The sequence below is a fragment of the Bombina bombina genome, chromosome 2 (assembly GCF_027579735.1).
Source record: "Bombina bombina isolate aBomBom1 chromosome 2, aBomBom1.pri, whole genome shotgun sequence".
In the NCBI taxonomy this organism is placed as follows: domain Eukaryota; kingdom Metazoa; phylum Chordata; class Amphibia; order Anura; family Bombinatoridae; genus Bombina; species Bombina bombina.
In genome coordinates, this window is record NC_069500.1 from 86,076,447 (window position 1) to 86,100,971 (window position 24,525).

General features: G+C 37.8%; 1 protein-coding gene across 1 annotated transcript in view; it reads right to left on the reverse strand.

The window, feature by feature from the left end:
- LOC128648464 (phospholipid-transporting ATPase IC-like) overlaps positions 1 to 24,525 on the reverse strand; it is a 144,467-nt gene that overhangs the window by 89,023 nt on the left and 30,919 nt on the right. The window contains 1 exon segment of the mRNA XM_053701148.1: positions 1 to 42. This exon segment is cut by the window's left edge and continues 138 nt beyond it. Within this exon segment, the coding sequence (XP_053557123.1) occupies positions 1 to 37 (37 nt within the window). The 5' untranslated portion in view covers positions 38 to 42.

Genomic DNA, 24,525 nt, shown 5'->3' on the forward strand with positions numbered 1-24,525 from the left:
AATCCTCTTCAAAGGTGGTATCACAGTCTGTATCCATGATGCCTTTAAAATAAAATAATCAAAGGAAACTTCAGTTGTAGAAAGCTTAAAGGGACAGTATACTATAAAATTGCTTTTCCTTAATGTGATTCCATTTACTTTTTCTACCAGCTGCAGAGTATAAAATGTATGAGATTTGCTTTAAGGTTTATTTGTGTATATGAATTAGCTGTTTTTGTGTTTTGAAGCCACAACCTAATAAAATGGGTTGAGCTTGTAGGTATAATCAGATCTCATTACTTTATCACATTGTGTACATATACCTGCTTCTTTATCTTATATCTGTCCATAAACCAAAGACCAATACTTGGAGAGAACAATGGAAAATTAACATTTTATTACCTTATCTCTTCTATACCCCACTGGGAGTGTACTTTTTCTAATGGCTGTGTTAACACAGCTTGGACTTGAGGCCAAACACTTTCAGGATGGGCGGGAATACCACAGACTAAATAAACTATTTAAAATGCCAATATATAGGTAATAGAAATACTTTTAAACAATTTAATACACTCCAGCAAGTCAAATGGATCATAGGGAACAAATTAAAAAGGGGAGAATTTTTTTTGAGTAAACTATCATCTTGCTTTTCATTAGGTTATGAACAATTTTAAATTCAATTTGATTAAAGAAAAATAAAGGCATAACCATAAATCTAAATACAATGGGCTATATTACAAGTGGAGCACAAAAATATAAATTCGCTGTTGACTGTTAACACTGCGCTCATATTCTTATGCTCATATTAAGTTAAAAGTTGGCATTTGAACAAAAGCCTCAGGCTAACATCTGGAAGTCTGACAACTCAGATGTGCAACTAGCGACGCTCAGGACCATAAGTGCATTGTGGGTCAAAAGCGGCACTTCTACTATGTGTTTAACCCATTTGCAGAAGTTAAATACACATTAGAACAGGATTGATAGACAAAAAATGACATGCTCTAATGGAGTCAAAGTAAAGACTGATATATGCGTGAGGTGGGAGGGTTTTTATAGGGCTCTTGGGGTTTGGAAATCTTAGCCTCCTCCTAGTGGTAGAGAAGAGTAATTCCCAGGAGTAATGGATAATGGACATTTGCCACCTGTATGAAAAAATGACATGCTCTAGTGGATTGTATTGTAAATACAATGCTGTGATATGTGGTTGTGAGCATTCACTACTCACGTTTAATAGAGCTATATTATATCCTCCTTCTATTTGAGGGATATTTGGAAATATCACTCCCTATTATTGCATCTAGAGTGGATGAAAAGACCTTGGATTTCTAACTAAAAGGCACAGTCCTGAACTTTTTAAGATTGAATATATACTTTTTTTCCCTCTCTCTTTTTTAGTTCTTTTTCAACAAGATCACATTTATTGTCACTTATCTTTTTTGCATTGTGATTTATTGTATATTTATTTCATATTTACCTAGATGTATTTTTGACATTTTAAGTTTAAACCTTTTATTGCAAAGGGCAGAAAATAAGAGAAAAATACTTTATTACAATACAATTATATATAAAAAAAAAAAAAAATCATTTCACACTTTGCCATACATTCTTAGAGGAAGAGAAGGGGATTGGAATAAACAATGGCTTGTCCTTTCTGACATGTAATCACATGACCATGGGGCACTTTATTGGGCATTGCTGGACTGCCTCACTCCTTTGGCATAAGTGATAGCCCAATAAGCCTGTCCCCACAATAGTTTGCCTCGGGTGAGCTCCATAGCTGTACCGCTGTTGCCAAGACCTGCGCTATCCAATCACAGGAAGCGGGTGTTGTAAGGGCTTAACTATAGACAATTTAACAGGTACGTTTTCTTTCTTTAAGGGGTAAGACAAGCTTCTAAGAGTTTTCTTCAGGTTTTAAGGAACTGGGTTAAAGGTTAGATAGGTGAGGCATATTTGTCAATCTAGTTTTAAAGGAAATAAATAAAAATATAACAAGATGATCATTGGCAGAATATATATTTATATTTATATTATACACACACAGTATTTCAGTTTGAGTTTATTGTCCAGTCCCTGCTTAAAAGGGCATATATTTGTAGCTGAATGTTACAAGGGTCTTTAAAAGATATCAATACTTAACAATTAGTTAATATATTTTTTCTTTTTTGTAGGAAAAAAAAGTCTAAGTTTACAAAATGCAGTTGAAGAAGAAAAAAATTATACAGAACAATAGATACTCATATGCTTGGCAGTCACTGAGAGGAAAGTAGACTATTCAAACGATGAAAAGACCAGAGCCTTGTATGAATAATTTAGCAGATTAAATATTAACTTCAGTCATCTATAATCATAGCCTTATAATCTATTGTGCACATCACTTCAAACTGGCAATCTGGAAACACTTTGCAGAGGTTATCAGTACAGAATGAAAAAATAATAAGGGTTGCAAGACTCTGCCAAAACCTGAGCCAAGATACAATACTGTACACACAAAGGCCAAGGAATTCTCATCACTCAAAGCCCTTCTGTCACACTAACTTTTCAGAAATGATGGAGGTGAAATCATCAATGCAGCCTTTAGTCTCAAAGAAATGTAATCTAAGAAGCACATCTTCTTTACAGTAACAATTGCAAAACACCTTAACAGAGCTCAGTTTACTCATTCTTAGGTAATGTAAAAAGAAAATGCTACCAATTATGTGAATTTACTTCAATTAATGGACACATTTTTTTTTTAAATATATGCACTATGTGGTCAAAAGTATGTGGACACCAGAACATCACACCTATATGAGCTTGTTGGACATCCCTTTTTAAAACCATGGGCATTAATATGGTGTTGCCCCCTTTGCACTATAACCAACACATCTCTTCTGGAAAAGCTTTCAACAAGATTTTTTTAGTGTCTTGTGGGAAATCGTGCTCATTCAGCCAAAAAAGAGCATTTAAGGTCAGGCACTGATATGATAATGAGGTCTGGCTTGCAATCGGCGTTCCAATTAATCCCAAAGATGTTGAATGGGGTTGAGGTAAAAGCTCTGTGCAGGCCACTCAAGTTTCTCTAAACCAAAATCACCAAACCATGTCATTATGGACTTTGTGTTGTGCCACAGTCATGATGGAAAAGGAATGAGTCTTTCCCAAGCTTTACCACAAAGTTGGAAGCAGCCAATTGTCTAAAATGTCTTTGCATCCTATAGTATTAATATCCCCGTTCACTAGAACTAAGGGGCCAAGCACAAAACCTGAAAAACAGTCCCTGACCACTATGCTGCTCTAACAAACTTTACAGCAGGCACGATGCATTCCAGTAGGTAACTGATCCCTTAGCATCCACCATGCCCTCATTCTTCCACCACACTGCCAGATACTGAACTTTGAATCATCACTCCAGAGAGCACATTTCAACTGCTCCAGTGTGGCATGATTTACACTCCTCCAGCCTACGCTTGATACTGCATACCGATGTGAGGCTTGTGTACAGCTGCATGTCCATAGAAACCCATTTCATGATGCTCCTGGCATACAGTACTTATGCTGATGTTGCTTCCATAGGCAGTTGGGAACTCTGTATTAAGTGATGCAACAGATAAGTGAGTTTGCGTTGGCTACCACTTTGTGGTTGGGGTGTTTTTGTTCTTAGATACTTCTATTTCCCAATAATAGCATTTACATTTGACCGGGGTAGATATAGTAGGGCAAAAATTTCGCTAACTGACTTGTGGCAAAAGAGGCATTCTATGTCAGTGCCCCATTTAAATTCACTGAGCTCTTCAGTATGATCCATTGTACCACCTGTGTTTGTTTATGGAGATTACATGGCATGTGCTGGATTTTATCCTCCTAATAGCAATGAGTGTGGTTGAAACACCTGAAGTCAATAATTAGTACAGGTATCCACATGCATAGATATATAGATCACTGGTTTTCAACCCTGTCCTCATGCCTCCCCAACAGTCCAGGTTTTCTGAATCACCTTGGATGAGAGCAGGTAAAATAACCACGTTTACTAATCCTCTGATTATTTCACCTGTGCTCCAGTTCAGATATCCTCAATATCTGTTCTGTTAGGGAGGTCTGAGGACAGGTTTGAAAACCAGTGAAATATACACTCACCGGCCACTTTATTAGGTACACCTTTCTAGTACCGGGTTGTACCCCCTTTTGCCTTCAGAACTTCCTTAATTCTTCATGGCATAGATTCAAAAAGTGTTGGAAACATTCCTAAGAGATTTTGGTCCATATTGACATGATAGCATCACGCAGTTTCTGCAGATTTGTCGGTTGCACATCCATGATGTGAATCTCCCATTCCACCAAATCCCAAAAGTGCTCTATTGGATTGAGATATGGTGACTGTGGAGGCCATTGGAGTACAGTGAACTCATTGTCATGTTCAAGAAACCAGTTTGAGATGATTTGAGCTTTGTGACATGGTGCATTATCCTGCTGAAAGTAGCCATCAGAAGATGGGTACACTGTAGTCATAAAGGGAGGGACATGGTCAGCAACAATACTCAGGTAGGCCATGGCGTTAAAACTATAATAAATTAGTACTAATGGGCCCAAAGTGTGCCAAGAATATATCCCACACACCAGGATAGTGCAATAAATGCGATTTAAAAAAACAACAAACAAACATGCACTTTCTTTACTATAGGAGTCCTCCAGCAGCAATGCTATCAGAAATTATGTTGAAGGAACCCCAGGAGAACATCATGCCAATGACATGAACCAGTGGAGAGGTAGAAAAAAAAAATTGGAAAGATTGAGCCATGCGCTGGGATCATGCTGTCAGGGGCTGAGTGCGATTTCAACAACATAGCTGTTCCCACAGCCACAAACTGACAACAGCAGCCCGTTCTCAACCACCTAAGCCTGCCACCACTGACTATTTGCACATCCCTACTATCCTTATACTTATCCTACCAGCCCTGAAGGCCACTTTTTTTCTTGTGTCTAAAGCAAAAAGGTACAAGTTCCCTCCATTAAGAACCAGTCACTCCTTACTAATAGGGCTATGTGAATGTAGCTGTACCGCTGCACTTGCAAACTTTGGATGTGGGGTGTTCTACAGGGAGTGCAGAATTATTAGGCAAATTAGTATTTTGACCACATCATCCTCTTTATGCATGTTGTCTTACTCCAAGCTGTATAGGCTCGAAAGCCTACTACCAATTAAGCATATTAGGTGATGTGCATCTCTGTAATGAGAAGGGGTGTGGTCTAATGACATCAACACCCTATATCAGGTGTGCATAATTATTAGGCAACTTCCTTTCCTTTGGCAAAATGGGTCAAAAGAAGGACTTGACAGGCTCCGAAAAGTCAAAAATAGTGAGATATCTTGCAGAGGGATGCAGCACTCTTAAAATTGCAAAGCTTCTGAAGCGTGATCATCGAACAATCAAGCGTTTCATTCAAAATAGTCAACAGGGTCGCAAGAAGCGTGTGGAAAAACCAAGGCGCAAAATAACTGCCCATGAACTGAGAAAAGTCAAGCGTGCAGCTGCCAAGATGCCACTTGCCACCAGTTTGGCCATATTTCAGAGCTGCAACATCACTGGAGTGCCCAAAAGCACAAGGTGTGCAATACTCAGAGACATGGCCAAGGTAAGAAAGGCTGAAAGACGACCACCACTGAACAAGACACACAAGCTGAAACGTCAAGACTGGGCCAAGAAATATCTCAAGACTGATTTTTCTAAGGTTTTATGGACTGATGAAATGAGAGTGAGTCTTGATGGGCCAGATGGATGGGCCCGTGGCTGGATTGGTAAAGGGCAGAGAGCTCCAGTCCGACTCAGACGCCAGCAAGGTGGAGGTGGAGTACTGGTTTGGGCTGGTATCATCAAAGATGAGCTTGCGGGGCCTTTTTGGGTTGAGGATGGAGTCAAGCTCAACTCCCAGTCCTACTGCCAGTTTCTGGAAGACACCTTCTTCAAGCAGTGGTACAGGAAGAAGTCTGCATCCTTCAAGAAAAACATGATTTTCATGCAGGACAATGCTCCATCACACGCGTCCAAATACTCCACAGCGTGGCTGGCAAGAAAGGGTATAAAAGAAGAAAATCTAATGACAGGGCCTCCTTGTTCACCTGATCTGAACCCCATTGAGAACCTGTGGTCCATCATCAAATGTGAGATTTACAAGGAGGGAAAACAGTACACCTCTCTGAACAGTGTCTGGGAGGCTGTGGTTGCTGCTGCACGCAATGTTGATGGTGAACAGATCAAAACACTGACAGAATCCATGGATGGCAGGCTTTTGAGTGTCCTTGCAAAGAAAGGTGGCTATATTGGTCACTGATTTGTTTTTGTTTTGGAATGTCAGAAATGTATATTTGTGAATGTTGAGATGTTATATTGGTTTCACTGGTAAAAATAAATAATTGAAATGGGTATATATTTGTTTTTTGTTAAGTTGCCTAATAATTATGCACAGTAATAGTCACCTGCACACACAGATATCCCCCTAAAACAGCTATAACTAAAAACAAACTAAAAACTACTTCCAAAACTATTCAGCTTTGATATTAGGGAGTTTTTTGGGTTCATTGAGAACATGGTTGTTGTTCAATAATAAAATGAATCCTCAAAAATACAACTTGCCTAATAATTCTGCACTCCCTGTAGTTTAATGCATTTATTATTGAGAAATGTATGTTTAACAGTTCTTTTTTTAACAGTTATTTTATTGCATATATATATACATACACACACACACACACACACACACACACACACATACACATAAATTTTCATAAATATATATGCTTGAGTACTAGATTTTTATTTTTATTATACTTTTGGAAGTGGTTTCGAATGCTGGCCAGGTTCAGTACGGGTTCTCATTAATCCGTGTTGATTAACTGTTTTGCCTGCTGGAAAATCAGTTGGAAACTTCTGGAGTTTCCAATTGATCACCACCAGGGATCGTTTATCAGTGTGCTAGCCTGCTCTTAAGCACTGGTCACAGCACGGTGCAACGATATCTTGTGAGCCATACATCATCTGCACGTTTACATATTTACCTGTACGATATACACTATGAGGCGCCCTCTTTTCTTGTCCCAATAAAATTTTCAATGTCTATGTCAGCAGCAATTGTCAATCACTACAAACCCTAAAAGATTTGAATTTGGAGCATAAAAAAATATATATTAAAATCCATCACCCTACACAACATTTTGAATCCAGTTATGTGAGAATCATTACATGTCAGTATCTTGTGTTCATTCACTATATACTGGTGTATTGCAACACAGGATGTGTCCATAACGTGCGTGTCCCGTGTATTTCCATAAGTAGACAGTAAACAAACATCAGATACACAAATGGTAGCACATGTGTGCAATGACTGAAGAACATAAAAACTATAAACTGATTTGAAGACTCTGCAAAGCCTTCTGTCAGACCTGCACTGCTGAACCGGAGCGAAGAACAGACTGTGATTGGTGGGAACACACAAACGCCGCCTCTGATTTAATAGCAGTATTCAGTTCCAAACCAGTATCATATTGCCAATCTGGTGTTAAATTTAACCATTTGTAAGTCCCTTCCAAAGGTTTACATTCATTACCGTAGTCAAGCAATAGTGCAAAAAGAAAAAAGTATGTTATGCATTAGCTACTTTATGTCCTTTTAATGCCTTCTATACTTGAAACTTAGAGGTGTCAGCCTGTCAGCTCATAAAGTTAAGGGAACATGAAACCCAAAATGTTTCAGATAGAGCCCTCAGTTTTAAACAACTTTTAAATTTACTGTTATGATCTAATTTGCTTAGTACGCTCTGTATTCTTTGGTGCTAGCTGCCGATTTGTAGCTGCACATATATGAAAATCCAACGACAAAAGCAAATGTATTCAGCTAGCTCTCAGTAGTGCACGGCGGCTCCTTCAACAAAAGGATACTAAAAGAACAAATTTAAATTTATAACAGTTACATTGGAAAGTTATTTAAAATTATTGGCTCAATATGAATCATAAGAGTTTTCAGTTTTTCCAGTCCCTTTAATTAGTTCTGATAATGGCTTATACAAATCACAAGCATTGTTGAATTCCCCTACAGTCTTTCTTCTTACAAGCTGCTGGACCCATCTAAAAGAAAATATGCAGAAGTACAGGGAACACTATTTGCTTTCTTACAGTGGAGAGATTGGCTTGGCTTTCAATTGGCTGTACTGCCCAGCTTGTTCATAGGAAAATATATATGCTTGAAACCAAAGGGCAACTACTGGTGTACGGACTAATACCAGCGCACGCAATTGTAGGGAAGCTTTGCGCTCCAGATAGCCCGCTTCAAGAGGCTCCAATGGGAGCTTCGTTCTCATGCCGTGGAAGCCTGGCAAAAAACCTAGGGCAGTGAAGGGGTTAAGTCGCCAGCTGCCCTTCAAAAAAGTACAAGTGGATAAATTAGCGCTCCACTTGTACTCTAATCCATAATATGCAGTGACCAATAATTTGCAAGATATGTAGAATAGCAAATAAATTCCATTTCAGTAAAAGAACTTGCAGTAGCAGACAAATTATGCATTTCTATTGAAAGAAGCAAATGCTTTTCACAGTAATATGAATAATCATTATCACACACACACACACACACACACACACACACACACACAGTGTAATATGAATAATCATTATCACACACACACACACACACACACAGTGTAATATGAATAATCATTATCACACACACACACACACACACACACACACAGTGTAATATGAATAATCATTATCACACACACACACACACACACACACACACACACAGTGTAATATGAATAATCATTATCACACACACACACACACACACACACACACACACACACAGTGTAATATGAATAATCATTATCACACACACACACACACAGACACACACACAGTGTAATATGAAGGACAGACAAATAACTACCATTTATATGCAGAGAAGAAGATCCCCAAATAGTCCGAGGGCCATTTGCAATACCCACACCAATTGAAGCAAACATTAATAATTTAAAAAACAGACACATAGCTACACAGGCTGAATAATTAATAAGCACAAATGAGTCCAGAAACTAACACCTTGCTACACAGACCTAATGAAACATTCACACAGTGAGAGATAGATTAAATATTTTACACAGCTCTGTCATGTAATGCTGCAAACTGAATGAGAAATGCCACCTCCTGGGGAGGTTTCGGGGGGAGAGCATGTAAGCTTACAAATTACGCTTGGCAACCCGTTTCATAAAAAAAGAATTGTCAAGGAATTCTAGGGGGAAAAAAGTGTAATAGTGTTGCCTTTTAAAGTGATTGTAAACTAATAAATTAAAGCCCAGTATAAAAAAAATAAGCTTAAAAACAGGGGCACTTTAATTCATTAGGGGGACATGAAACACCAAATGTTTTAATTTAATTTGCTTCCTTCTCCTGTTATCCTTTGCTGAAAGGTTTATCTAGATAAGCTCAGGAGCAGCAAAGAACCTAGGTTCTAGCTGCTGATTGGTGGCTACATATATGTACCGATTGTCATTGACTCACCCATGTGTTTAGTTAGAAAACAGTAGTGCATTGCTGATCATTCAACAAAGCTTATCAAGAGAAAGATGAAAAATTAATAGGAGTAAATTAGAAAGTTGCTTAAAATTGCATGCTCTATCTGAATCATGGAAAAAAGAAATTTGGGTTTCATATCACCGTAAAGTTTACAAAAAGACACTTAATTTTTTTATAATACTTAAACATACTGCCGATCCTCCTGCTCTCTTTAGCATATAGATGACGAATCCGGCTTCCTCCAATCCTTGCGTACCCCCTTTGGCGCCCAGCTCGTGGGGCACTCAACTATTGGAAGAAGTCAAATTCGTCATCGATCTGCTAAAGAAAGCAGGAGTTGCGGGCAAAGGATCAGTGTAGGTTTACCGCAATGGTAAGGATTTTTAAAAAAAATAAGCGCCTTTGTAAACTTTAAGGAATTAAAGTGTCCCTGTTTTGACAGCAATTTTAATTGCAGTTCTTAACATTTAACTTCTAAAGATATATTGTTTAGGAATAAACTTTTTATGTAATTTTGCTCTAAAATAAATGGTGTATTTTCTGTTCTCAGTGCTGGGAATGCACATGAAGCTTTATAAAGGCTAACTCGGCTACATATTTCCCCTTATTGCCTTTAGCAGATTACAAATGGTCAATGGTCATTGGTGTTAGCATAAAGTGCACTATTTTTCATGGTTAGCCTTGTCATCTGCAGACTCAAACCTGGATTGGGTCCTCCAAATGAGGCAAGTGGTGGGTGGAGTTTGGCTTTTGAAAAACAATTGCAGCACACAGAATCCTATTTTAAAATATGATTAGTTACTTTATAGCAAGACAACACAAATGTATTTTACTGACAAGGGAGCCGAATTATCAAGCTCTGAATGGAGCTTGAGGCCCATTTCCGTGCAAGCCTTCAGGCTCGCCGGAAACAGCAGTTATGAATGAAGCAGCGACTAAAAGACCGCAGCTTCATAACTGATCCACTGCCTCTGAGACTGCGGTCTTCAATCCATCCAATCCTATACGATCGGGCTGATTGACACCCCCTACTAGCGGCCACGAATCTGCAGGGGGCAGCATTGCACAAGCAGTTCTGACAGCGTATCGACATTCGACGGACACAATACGCTACATCGTATCATGTCCGCTCGCACTTTGTTAAATTGGCCCCAAGGTATTTACGGTTTATTTAAATGGATATCAAAGCCAGAATTTTTATGTCATTAATTAGAAATAAGTAAATTGGAACGTTGTTTAAAATTGTATTTTTATCTGATTTATTGGGGGGGGGGGGGGAATTGGGTTTCATGTTCCTTTAATATGTATCAAATATTTAATGACATTAAATTATGGAAAATGGCTAGTTTTATTAAGATTCTTTAAAGCATTAAATAACCTGGAACTCAATGTAATTCCCTATAAAATTATAATACACAATTATAGCTTTTGTTGTGTGCAGAGAAACTTGTATTGTATTGCAATCATATATACAAGCCATATCCAGCTGTCAAAGCAGGCATGCATTTTGAAAGTCAGTGTACAAAGCATATCTAGATATGTTCCTTTTCCCCAGGCACAGTAAAAAAAAAAACCACAACACACACCTATCCCTGAAACCAAACCATTTATTATAAGCATTTTCATCAATAAAGCAGTATTACAAAAACACTTTAATTCAATATTCAAAGGCAGAGTTTAAAGGGACAATCAAGTCAAAATTAAAAAAAAAAACTTTCATGATTCAGATAAGGCATGCCATTTTAAACTTTCCAATTTAATTTTATCATCAAATTTGCTTTGTTCTCTCGGTATACTTTAACGAAAGCTAAACTTAGGTAGACTATGCTAATATGCTAATTTCTAAGCCCATGAACGCTGCCTCTTATTGCAGTGCATTTTGACAGTTTTTCACAGCTAGACAGCGCTAGTTCATGTGTGCCGTATACATAGCATTGTGCTCACTCCCATGGAGTTATTTAGGAGTCAGCACTGATTGGTTAAAATGCAAGTCTGTTAAAAGAACTGAAATAAGGGGGCAGTCTGTAGAGGCGTAGATACAAGGTTATCACAGAGTTAAAAAGAATATTAATATAACCATGTTGGTTATGCAAAACTGGGAAATGTGTTATAAAAAGGAATTATCTATCTCTTTTTAAACAATTAAACATTTTTTAAGTAGACTGTTCCTTTAAGCAATTTTTCCATTCCTGAAACTCAAAATGTTCCTGTGCTTTACATTTAAAGGCAAATTAGTCCTTTTTTAAAAAATATATGCATAGCAGATAACCACACCGCAAAATATCTGTACTAATGAAAAAAATGGCAAATTATTTAACACAATCATTTAATTAGCACACACTGTGAAAGGTTTTGCAACTCAAGAACAGTTCAGGATACCCCTTAACATTTTTTCTGAAATAGAAGAACTATGATGTGGCTAGATAGGGGCAGATGTAAGGGAGCTATGCTCTCAGATAAGCAATCATCATGTAGCATATAAAAAAGGGCATTAAAAAAATTATATTCAAATTGAAACATTTTTAAATTATATGTAGTAAAAAAATTGCAATATGCTTTCACTGTTTATTTTGTCCCCTTTCCTCTTATTTAAAATCATGTTTGTTTTTCTCAATTCTAGTGAGTTTCTATAAAACATTAGGTGCCATCATGCTTGAACATAGATTTTCCACTTATCTCTCTGCTACCAATGACAATTAAGGACAGACATAACCAGGAAATAAAACAAGGCTGTGGGGAAACCCTGTTAGATTATATATTCCAGAGTCCACACAGCCTTGTTTGCCTACGCTCATTTATGGCCTAACTTAAAGGATTACTTTCTGTTATAATTTTTAAGCTAAACAACCAACATATTAAAGTTAATAAACATTAATTAAAACCTATTGACCTATATTTTCTCCAAAACGAAGTTTCATAACGTTCTAAAAGTTATATCTTTTATTCGCCAATGATGTCACGTTATCCTGCCCACTATTTTCAGCACTGCATGTTCAAAATACTTAAACCAATAACTTTGTGTTTAAAGCGCCATTTTGAAACCTAGGTATTGTAAACGGATTGGTACAGAGCAAAGGATACCCACGGAGTGGGTTTGGAAAACAATTAAATTTGCAGACAATATTTCTGATATACGGTAGAGAAATGTTAATGAAATGCTATTGATAAAAAGCGTATTTGGGGTAGTTAGTAACAGGCATAGAAAATATTTACTTACAGTGGCCCTTTAAATTGGTCTCATCTTCCTCAGCAAAAAAAGATAGATAAGTGGAAAAACATAGTGGTACAAATTACTATACAGTAATATAGGAACTAAACTTTTACACACACATATATAATATCTATATCAGAATTCAGTACTAATGCTTCCATAACCATCATCCGGGTTGATCTTATAAACAATATACAAGACAAATCCAAAATGGCACTCTGGTACAATGAAAATTGGTGTATACTGTCCCTTTAAACTATTTCAATGTTTTTAATCATATAAGTGGTGAACCCCTTCTTCAGACACAGCAAATATTTACTGTTTGATATCCCTTTAATGGATATAAGAGGAACTCAAGCCTCTCCGTATTAAAGTGTACTAGCACCAATTTTAGAGATACTTTATAGCAAAAGCAGGCAAAAATAAATTAGCAAAAGCAAATTTGTCTCTTGGTACTCTCTACCCCGCTCCATAAGACTGTCTCCAACCTTGTATATCTTCAGACGCTCCTTGAAAACCCACCTATTCAGAGAGGCTTACCATCTCTCCTCCATCCCTCATCCGAACCAAACTAATACATGAACTGCCTGACTCACTGCTGAAACTACAACGGATGTAACAAGCTACCCCCAACCTTATGTCTCTGCACCCTAAACCTGTAGACTGTGAGCTCTCCGGAGCAGGGCCCTCTTCCTCCTGTGCTCGATTTGTTTAGTTTTGTTATGTTTTGTATTTTATTACAAATTATTGTCATTGTATACCCCTATCACTGTACACAGCGCTACGGAATTTGGTGGCGCTATACAAATAAATGATAATAATAATAATAATAATAATAAATTGGAAAGTTGTTTAACATTGCATGTCCTATCTGAATCATGCAAGTTTAATTTTCACTTGACTGTCCCTTTAATTACAGTTCATAATTTGTACATTTCAAAGGATAAGAAATGTGAAACAAGAATACTCATGCTATCAGCTGTTTGTGTAGAACATGAAATAGAACTGGTTTTACATTGCACATCCTGCTTCTTAGTAATTTCAGAAATGTTTTCTTTCATGTAATTGGCAAGAGTCCATGAGCTAGTGACGTATGGGATATACAATCCTACCAGGAGGGGCAAAGTTTCCCAAACCTCAAAATGCCTATAATTACACCCCTCACCACACCCACAATTCAGTTTTACAAACTTTGCCTCCTATGGAGGTGGTGAAGTAAGTTTGTGCTAAGATTTTGACATGCGTTTCTCAGCATTTTGAAGCCCCATTCCTCTCAGAGTACAGCGAATGTCAGAGGGACGTGGAGAGTATCACCTATTGAATGCAATGATTTTCCTAACGGGGGTCTTTTTCATAGGTTCTCTGTTATCGGTCGTAGAGATTCATCTCCTACCTCCCTTTTCAGATCGGTGATATACTCTCATATACCATTAGCTCTACTGATAACTGTTTCAGTACTGGTTTGGCTATCTGCTATATGTGGATGGGTGTCTTTGGTAAGTATGTTTTTATTTCTTAAGACACCTCAGCTATTGTTTGGCACTTTATGCATTTATGTAAAGTTCTAAATATATGTATTGTACTTATATTTACCATGAGTCAGGTTCATGTATTTCCTTTTGCAGATTGTCAGTTTCATATTTGGGAAAGTCAATATTGAGAAATATTTTTCTTGGGGTTTAGTCCTTTTTTCAATTGACTATTTGTTCAAATGTCTTAGGCTCTCGGGTGTGCTAAATGCTACACTTTATTGCGTCATTCTTGGCACAAATTTTTTTTGCCGCGAAAGGCACATCCGTTGACACAAGTTCGTCATTTCTGACGTCATACTTGACACAGGGGTTCACACAGGGTTGCGTCGCTAGTGAGTCATTTACGGACATGGTTGGCGCCAAAAAAAAGTTCAGTTACGTTGTGCGTCATACTTGGCGCCAAACCTTTTTCATTATTTATTGCCCCATTGCTTTTGCCTTTTGCTATGTCAGAGGGCTATGCTATTTGTTTTTTTCCCCATTCCTGAAACTGTCATATAAGGAAATTGAGACATCTTGCAAAATGTAAAAGAAAAAACAACATGTAAAGCAAAATGATCAATCTGATCCTGCCTCAGAAGTATATGTTGGAACTTTGCTGCCTGACATCGGTTCTACCAAAGCTAAGTGCATTTGTTGTAAAATTGTGGAGATTTGTAATAGTTGTCATGATAAACTTTTACATGCAGATAGAGTTTCCATCTGTAATAGTACATTGCCGGTTTCAGTTCCCTCAACTTCTAATGTACATGATATACCTATGAATTTTAAAGAATTTGTTACCGATTCTATTCAGAAGGCTTTGTCTGCATTTCCAGCTTCTAATAAGCGTAAGAGGTCTTTTAAAACTTCTGATAAAGTTGATGACATTTCAAAATGACCGACAGCATAATGAATTATCCACCTCTGATGAGTATCTCTCTGATTCAGAAGATCCTTCCTCAGACATTGACACTGACAAATCTACTTATTTAAAATAGAGTATATGCGTTCTTTGTTAAAAGTGTTAATTACTTTGGATATTGAGGAAGCTAGTCCTCTTGATATTAAAACCAGTAAACGTTTAAATGCTGTTTTTAAACCTACTGTGGTTACTCCAGAGGTTTTTCCTATGCCTGATGCTATTTCTGATATGATTTCTAAGGAATGGAATAAGCCAGGTACTCCTTTTAATCCTTCTGCAAGGTTTAAAAAATTTGTATCCTTTACCAGCAATTGCAATAGAGTTTTGGGAAAAGATCCCCAAAGTTGATGGGGCTATTTCTACTCTTGGTAAACGAACCACTATTCCTATGGAAGATAGTACTTCCTTTAAAGATCCTTTAGATAGGAAGATTGAATCTTATCTAAGGAAAGCCTATTTATATTCAGGTCATCTTCTTAGGCCTGCAATTACTTTGGCTGATGTTGCAGCTGCTTCAACATTTTGGTTGGAGAATTTAGCGCAACAAGAATTGGATTCCGACATATCTAGCATTGTTCGCTTACTGCAACATGCTAATCATTTTATTTGTGATGCCATTTTTGATATTATCAAAAATGATGTTAGATCCATGTCTTCAGCTAGAAGAGCCTTGTGGCTTAAATCTTGGAATGCTGATATGACATCCAAGTCTAGATTGCTATTTCTTTCTTTCCAAGGTAATAATTTATTTGGTTCTCAGTTGGATTCTATTATTTCAACTGTTACTGGGGGGAAATGAGTTTTTTTGCCTCAGGATAAAAAACCTAAGGGTAAATCAAAGGCTTCTAATAGTTTTCGTTCCTTTCGTCAAAATAAGGAGCAAAAACCTAATCCTTCCCCCAAGGAATCTGTTTCCAATTGGAAGCCTTCCTCAAATTGGAATAAATCCAAGCCTTTTAAGAAACCAAAGTCAGCCCCTAAGTCCGCATGAAGGTGCGGCCCTCATTCCAGCTCAGCTGGTAGGGGGCAGATTAAGGTTTTTCAAGGATGTTTGGATAAATTCTGTCCAAAATCAATGGATTCAGAGCATTGTCTCTCAGGGGTACCGAATTGGATTCAGAGTAAGACCTCCTGTGAGGAGATTTTTTCTCTCACGCATCCCAGTGAATTTAGTAAAAGCCCAGGCTTTCCTGAAGTGTGTTTCAGATCTGGAGGTTTCAGGGGTAATCATGCTGGTTCCTTTTCAGGAACAAGGCCTGGGGTTTTATTCAAATCTATTCATTGTCCCAAAGAAAGAAAAATTAATTCAGACCAGTTCTGGATCTGAAAATTTTGAATCGTTATGTAAGAATACCAACTTTCAAGATGGTGACTATAAGGACTATTCTGCCTTTTATTCAGCAAGGACATTATATGTCTACAATAGACTTGCAGGATGCTTACCTTCATATTCCGATTCATCCAGAACATTATCAGTTCCTGAGATTCTCTTTTCTAGACAAGCATTACCAATTTGTTGCTCTTCCATTTGGCCTAGCAACAGCTCCAATAATCTTTTCAAAGGTTCTGGGTGCCCTACTCTCTGTAATCAGAACAAGGTATTGCGGCGTTTCCTTATTTGGACGATATCTTGGTACTAGCTCAGTCTTTACGTTCTGCAGAATCTCACACTAATCAACTTGTGTTGTTTCTTTGAAAACATGATTGGAGGATCAATTTACCAAAAAGTTTTTTGATTCCTCAGACAAGGGTCACCTTTTTAGGTTTCCAGATAGATTCAGTGTCCATGACTCTGTCTCTAACAGACAAGAGACGTTTGAAATTTGTTGCAGCATGTCGGTGCCTTCAGTCTCAGTCATTCCCTTCAGTGGCTATGTGCATGGAAGTTTTAGGCCTCATGACTGCAGCATCGGATACGATTCCTTTTGCTCATTTTCACATGAGACCTCTTCAGCTTTGCATGCTGAATCAATGGTGCCGGGATTATACAAAAGGTATCACAATTAATATCCTTAAATCCCAATATTCAACACTCTCTGACGTGGTGGTTAAATTACCAGCATTTAGTTCAAGGGGCCTCTTATGATCACAGTCCAGGTTGGCCGAACAAAAAAGATGTGAGTCTTTCAGGTTGAGGAGCTGTTTGGGGATCTCTGACAGCACAAGGAGTTTGGAAATCTCAAGAGGCGAGATTATCAATGAATATTTTAGAACTCCGTGCAATTCTCAGAGCTCTTCAGTTTTGGCCTCTGTTGAAGAGAGAACCGTTCATTTGTTTTCAGACAGACAATATCACAACGGTGGCATATATGTCAATCATCAGGGTGGGACTCAGTCCCCTAGCTATGAAAGAAGTATCTCGGATACTTGTTTGGGTGGAATCCAGCTGTTATCTAATTTCTATGGTTCATATCCCAGGTGTAGACAATTGGGAGGCGGATTATCTCAGCCGTCAGACTTTACATCCAGGGGAGTGGTCTCTCCATCCAGATGTGTTTTCTCAGATTGTTCAGATGTGGGGTCTTCCAGAAAAATATCTGATGGCCTCTCATCTAAACAAGAAACTTCCCAGATACCTGTCCAGGTCCAGGGATTCTCAGGCGGAAGCAGTGGATGCGCTGACACTTCATTGGTGTTATCAACCTGCTTATATCTTCCCGCCTCTAGTTCTTCTTCCGAGAGTGATCTCCAAGATCATCATGGAACAATCGTTTGTGTTGCTGGTGGCTCCAGCATGGCCCCACAGATTTTGGTATGCAGATCTTGGTCGGATGTCCAGTTGCCAACCTTGGCCACTTCCGTTAAGGCAGGACCTACTGTCTCAAGGTCCGTTTATCCATCAGGATCTCAAATCATTAAATTTGAAGGTATGGAAATTGAATGCTTAGTATTAAGTCATAGAGGTTTCTCTGACTCAGTAATTAATACTATGTTACAAGCTCGTAAATCTGTCTCTAGGAAGATTTATTATAGAGTTTGGAAGATTTACATTTCATGGTGTTCTTCTCATAAATTCTCTTGGCATTCTTTTAGAATTCCTAGAATTTTACAGTTTCTCCAAGATGGTTTGGATAGGGGTTTGTCTGCAAGTTCCTTGAAGGGACAAATCTCTGCTCTTTCCGTTTTATTTCACAGAAAGATTGCTAAACTTCATGATATTCACTGTTTTGTACAGGCTTTAGTTCATATTAAGCCTGTCGTTAAATCAATTTCTCCTCCTTGGAGTCTTAAAGGGACAGTACACTGTAAAATTGTTTTTCCATAAATGTATTTTAGATGACTTGTTATACCAACTGCAGAGTATAAAATATTTGAGAAATTGCATTTTCGGGTTTATTTGTGTATCTGAAGTAGCTGGTTTTGTGCTTTGAAACCACAGCCTATTACAATGGGTTGAGCTGCAGGTAATATCAGATCTCATTATGTTATCACTTTTATGTACACAGACTTGCTTCCTTATCTTATATTTGTCTGGAACACCAAAGCTCAATACATAGAGAGAACAATGGAAAATTATCATTTTATTACTTAACTATCCTGCACCCCACTGAGAGTGTAATCTCTTCTGCTGGCTGTGTTTACTTAGGCTTGTCAATAGCGTATACGCCAGTATCAAAACTTTCAGTATAGGTTAGGAAACCACAAGCTAAATCACCTATTTCAAATGCTGAAATATGAGTAAAGGAGCTACTTGCAACCAATTTAATACACTCTAGCAGGTAAAACGGATCATTGGGAATAATTTAAAGGGGAGAAAGTTTTTGGGTGAACTGTCCCTTTAATTTGGTTTTGAAGGCGTTACAGGCTCCTCCGTTTGAGCCTATGCATTCTTTGGACATTAAGCTACTTTCTTGGAAAGTATTGTTCCTTTTGGCCATCTCTTCTGCTAGAAGAGTGTCTGAGCTATCTGCTCTTCCTTGTGAATCTCCTTTTCTGATTTTTCATCAGGATAAGGCGGTTTTGCGGACTTCATTTGAATTTTTACCTAAGGTTGTGAATTCTAACAACATTAGTAGAGGAATTGTTGTTCCTTCCTTGTGTCCTAATCCTAAGAATCCTTTGGAAAGATCCTTACATTCTTTGGATGTGGTAAGAGCTTTGAAATATTATGTTGAAGCTACTAAAGATTTCAGAAAGACTTCTAGTCTATTTGTTATATTTTCTGATCCTAGGAAAGGTCAGAATGCCTCTGCTATTTCCTTGGCCTCTTGGTTAAAGCTTTTGATTCATCAAGCTTATTTGGAGTCAGGTCAAGCCCCGCCTCAGAGAATTTCAGCTCATTCTACTAGATCAGTCTCCACTTCATGGGCTTTTAAGAATGAAGCTTCAGTTGATCAGATTTGCAAAGCAGCGACTTTGTCCTCTTTGCATACATTTACTAAATTCTACCGTTTTGATGTATTTGCTTCTTATAATAATAATAATTTGCAATTTATATAGCGCTTTTCTCCCTGTGAGACTGAAAGCACTTTATAAAATACCAACATAAGACATAAAAGTTAGAAGTTTCTGAAGGTCAGATAAGCGGACTGAATGCCTGATGGAAGAGGTGGGTCTTTAGCTTTTTTTTTTTTTTTTTAAAAGTCTGTAAGGACGGTGCCTCTCTGATTACGCATGGTAAAGAGTTCCAGAAAGTAGGCGAAGCGTGGCAGAATGCTCTGGAGCCCGAGTTTGTCCTTATTCTTGGCACTGAGAGGAGGGATGTGTTGGCTGACCTAAGTGAACGGGATGGGATGTAGGGTGTCAGGAGCTCTTTCAGGTACAGGTATACCTCACTTTACAGCGCTTCGCTAATACAGCGCTTTGTGGAGCTGAAGTTCAACCTCCAAAGATTTTAAAACAGTGCTGTAATCTTTGTGAGATTGCAAGAAAAGTGACTGGCACCATTTTATTATGCTTAGTTCACTCTGTTTACAGCATTACAGTGCAATCTATGTCTCAGTGCTATACTCTGGCAAATTGTACTACAGTGATTGTCACTATTTTACAGGTACAGTATTTTTTTAATACTGTGCTGTGCGAGTGTTAAACTAAACTTAGCGCTATTGTACACCTAATATAAGTTAGTTAAAACATGTTTTTAAGTTTTTAAACACACTGGCAAGTGAAAAGAAAGCTAAAACTGCCTTGTTTCACTTTAAGGCGGTTTTCACTTTACAGCGGGGCTCCGGTCCCTAACCCGCTGTATGAACGGGGTATACCTGTACTGTGGGCCTTGGTTGTTTAAGGCTTTGAAGGTCAGCAGGCCAATTTTAAAAAATATGTTTGCCATTTAATTGGAAGCCAATGCAGGGAGTGGAGAACAGGTGTTATTTGGCAGGAGCGAGTTTGATTGGTCAATAGTCTGGCTGCTGCGTTTTGTACTGTCTGAAGGCGATGGAGTTCTTTTTTTGGGAGGCCCAAGTAAAGTGCATTGCAGTTATCTAGCCTAGAGGATACAAATGCATGGATTAATGTTGGCATATCATCCGGTGGAATTAAGTGTTGTATCCTGGCTATGTTTTTCAGATGAAAGTAGGCAGATTTTATTACGGAGGAAATCTGCCGTTTAAAAGATAGTCCAGCGTCAATCAGCACTCCAAGGTTTCGTACCTTTGCTGAACTAACGAGTTTAGAGCCTCCAACCTCCAGGTCAGTTGGGTGATTGTGGGATATTTTTGATGCCCCTCACCAAGAGTAACTCTGTTTTGTCCGGGTTCACTTTGAGACAGCTAGCATTCATCCATTCTATGAGGTCTGTTAAGCAACTGTTTATGCGGCATGCTGGGTCTGTAGTATCTGGAGCAAAGGAGAAGTAGAGTTGTGTGTCATCAGCGTAACAATGATACCTTAGGCCATGTCGGTTAATGATGTCCCTCAGTGGTAGTAAGTAAATTGCGAATAGCATGGGAGACAGGATAGATCCTTGTGTTACTCCGCAGACCAGTTCTGTTGGTGCTGATAAGCTTGATCCGGATATTATTCTCTGATCTACCAGCGAGGAAAGATTTAAACCAGTTAAGAACTGTGCCTCCTAGACCACAGATGTACTGCAAGCGCTCTATTAGAATCCTATGGTCAATGGTGTCAAATGCAGCTGAGAGATCCAGGAGGATTAGAATAGAGTAATCACCTTTGTTTCTTGCCATGAGGAGATAATTTAGCACTCGGACTAGCGCTGTTTCAGTGCTGTGGCGGCATCTGAAGCCTGACTGGAAAGGATTGAATATCTTTAAGCGTGATAGATGGGCTTCCAGTTGAGTTGCCACTACTTTTTCAATTACTTTCCCAAGAAATGGGAGGTTGGATACTGGTCTGTAATTAGTCATGCAGTCTGGGTCTAATAAAGGTTTCTTTAGGAGTGGTTTTACCACAGCTTCTTTTAGAGGATCTGGGAAGTCTCCTGTTTTCAGTGAACACTGCACTATTTTTGTGAGGACTGGGGCGAGTGTTTCAATGCATCCATATATGAGCTGAGTTGGAGCAGGGTCTAAGTCACACGTAGTAGGGTGCAACTTTTGTATGGTGTTTTTAACTCCTTTTATAGCCACATTTGTAAAAGTGGCCCATAAACTGGGGCAATCTGGCATTCCATTGTAGTGGTTCTGGTGTGTAACTGTTTGGCCTGCTGTGATAGCGGTTCAGATTGAGGAAATCTTGTCTCTGAAGAAGTTCGCAAATACTTCACATTTATCCTGAGAAATATCTTCTGAAGCAGTTTTTGGTAGAAAAGTTCTTCAGGCAGCTGTTTCAGTCTGATTCTTTTGCTGATGTTTTAAGTTTTTCTTTTCTTCATGAGAATAATTTATATTTTGGGTTGTGGATTATTTTTTCAGCATTTGGCTGTTTATTTTTATCCCACCCTCTCTTGTGACTCTTGCGTGGAGTTCCACATATTGGGTATTTGATATCCCATACGTCACTAGCTCATGGACTCTTGCCAATTACATGAAAGAAAACATAATTTATGTAAGAACTTACCTGATAAATTCATTTCTTTCATATTAGCAAGAGTCCATGAGGCCCACCCTTTTTATGGTGGTTATGATTTTTTGTATAAAGCACAATTATTCCAAATTTCTTTGTTGATGCTTTTTACTCCTTTCTTTATCACCCCACTACTTGGCTATTTGTTAAACTGAATTGTGGGTGTGGTGAGGGGTGTATTTATAGGCATTTTAAGGTTTGGGAAACTTTGCCCCTCCTGGTAGGATTGTATATCCCATAAGTCCCTAGCTCATGGACTCTTGCCAATATGAAAGAAATTAATTTATCGGGTAAGTTCTTACATAAATTATGTTTTTAGTATATAGTTAAACAGAGGTAAAAAAAACAAAAAAAACAAAAAAAAAAACAGCCTTAAAGGAAAAAAAATGTTGACGGAACTCTAGAAGTGTGTTATTTAAAAACAATTATTGTAGTGTAAATGATCTGATAATGAAGCTTCATATTAATATAGTTATACTATGATGTATTATGGCACGCACAAGCAATGGTAGATGAAAGAAAGAAACAAGGGTTTTTTTAAGATTCTGCATAGTAACAACTAGTGATGAGGCTTTATAAATACATTTATAATCACAGGCACATTATAAAAAAAACTATGTGCTGAACCATGAAGATCAATGGAAAAAATAAATGTTACAACAAAACTGTGCCATGCAAAAATCTAACTGAGCAGACCCATTTGCCAGCAGTAAAATTCATGAACAGCTTCATGGATATAAGAGGAACTCAAGCCTCTCTGTATTAAGATGTAGTAGCACCATTTAAAGAGATACTTTATAGCAAAAGGAGGCAAAAATAAAATTAGTGCATGTTGCAACGTTCTGTTTTTCTTTTGACGGTGAATTACATTTTTCTTTTATTGTTAATTGGCATGTAAGACTCAATAGGAAGGGAGTGCTTCTCTTTTAGCAGGGTGTCCAGTAAAATCTATACAAAAATACCGGACACTTAAATGTATAGTTATTTTAAAATCCCATAAGTGTCAGCTAAATGCAAAGGGCCTCCTATGCCTTTGTTCAATACAATTCTGGCCAAAAAATAAATAACGCTGTGAATTTTCTATAATGTGTTACAGGCAGCCATGGGAGTGTTAAAACATTGCTATGCGTGTGCTCCTGGCAGTTAAGGGGGTCACATCAGTACTACCTACATGTGTTACTGTCAACAAAGGGAATAAAATGTCTGCTCAGTTGAGAAATATACAGTTGTTGGGCTCAAGTGTGTGGCTTAAAGGGACACTGAACACAAAAATTCTCTTTCGTGATTCAGATAGAGCATGCAATTTTAAGCAACTTTCTAATTTACTCCTATTAATTTGTTTTTCTTCATTCTCTTGCTATCTTTATTTCAAAAAGAAGGCATCTAAGCTTTTTTTTTTTTGGTTCAGATTATGGACAGCACTTTTTATTGGTGGATGAATGTATCCACCAATCAGCAAGGAGAACCCAGGTTGTTTACCAAAAATGGGCCGGCATGTAAACTTTACATTACATAGAGCATGACATTTTAAGCAACTTCCTAATTTACTCCTATTATCAAATTTTCTCTTGGTATCTTTATTTGAAATGCAAGAATGTAAGTTTACATGCTGGCCCATTTTTGGTAAACAACCTGGGTTCTCCTTGCTGATTGGTGGATACATTCATCCACCAATAAAAAAAGTGATGTCCAGAAGCTGAACCAAAAAAAAAAAAAAGCTTAGATGCCTTCTTTTTGAAATAAAGATAGCAAGAGAATGAAGAAAAACAAATTAATAGGAGTAAATTAGAAAGTTGCTTAAAATTGCATGCTCTATCTGAATCATGAAAGAAAAAAATTGGGTTCAGTGTCCTTTTATTGTTGAGCTTTTTTTTGGGGTACATTGTGTGACCCCCCCTACCACCAATGACCAGTCACCAATAGGTTGCCCAATATTTTGTATGGAGCACAGCTGATGCATCAACTGATCGGCTAATGCCAACATTATAGATTGTCAGATGTCCAGTATAAAAACTGATCACTTAAAAAAGGGAAATTAATCACTTTGAAATGGTAATATAAAATGACAAATCATATATTCAGTTCCTTTTGGAAATGGAAGAGCAGGACACTGTTATATTCCACACAGTCATTGGCTGCACACTCTAGTGACTTATTTATAACTGTCCCTAATTGGCCACAGTAGAGAATGTAACCTAAGTTACATTGTTTTATAGACACTAAAAATGTACACATATTTTGTCAATAATTAAAACAGCTAATGACACTTAAAAAAAAAAATACATCTGCATGTTAATCCCAGGCTAAACTTTTCTTTGTATGCATCATTCTATCTAGCATTTATTTAGTGTTTAATATCCAGTTAATTATCTATTAAATAAAAAAATCC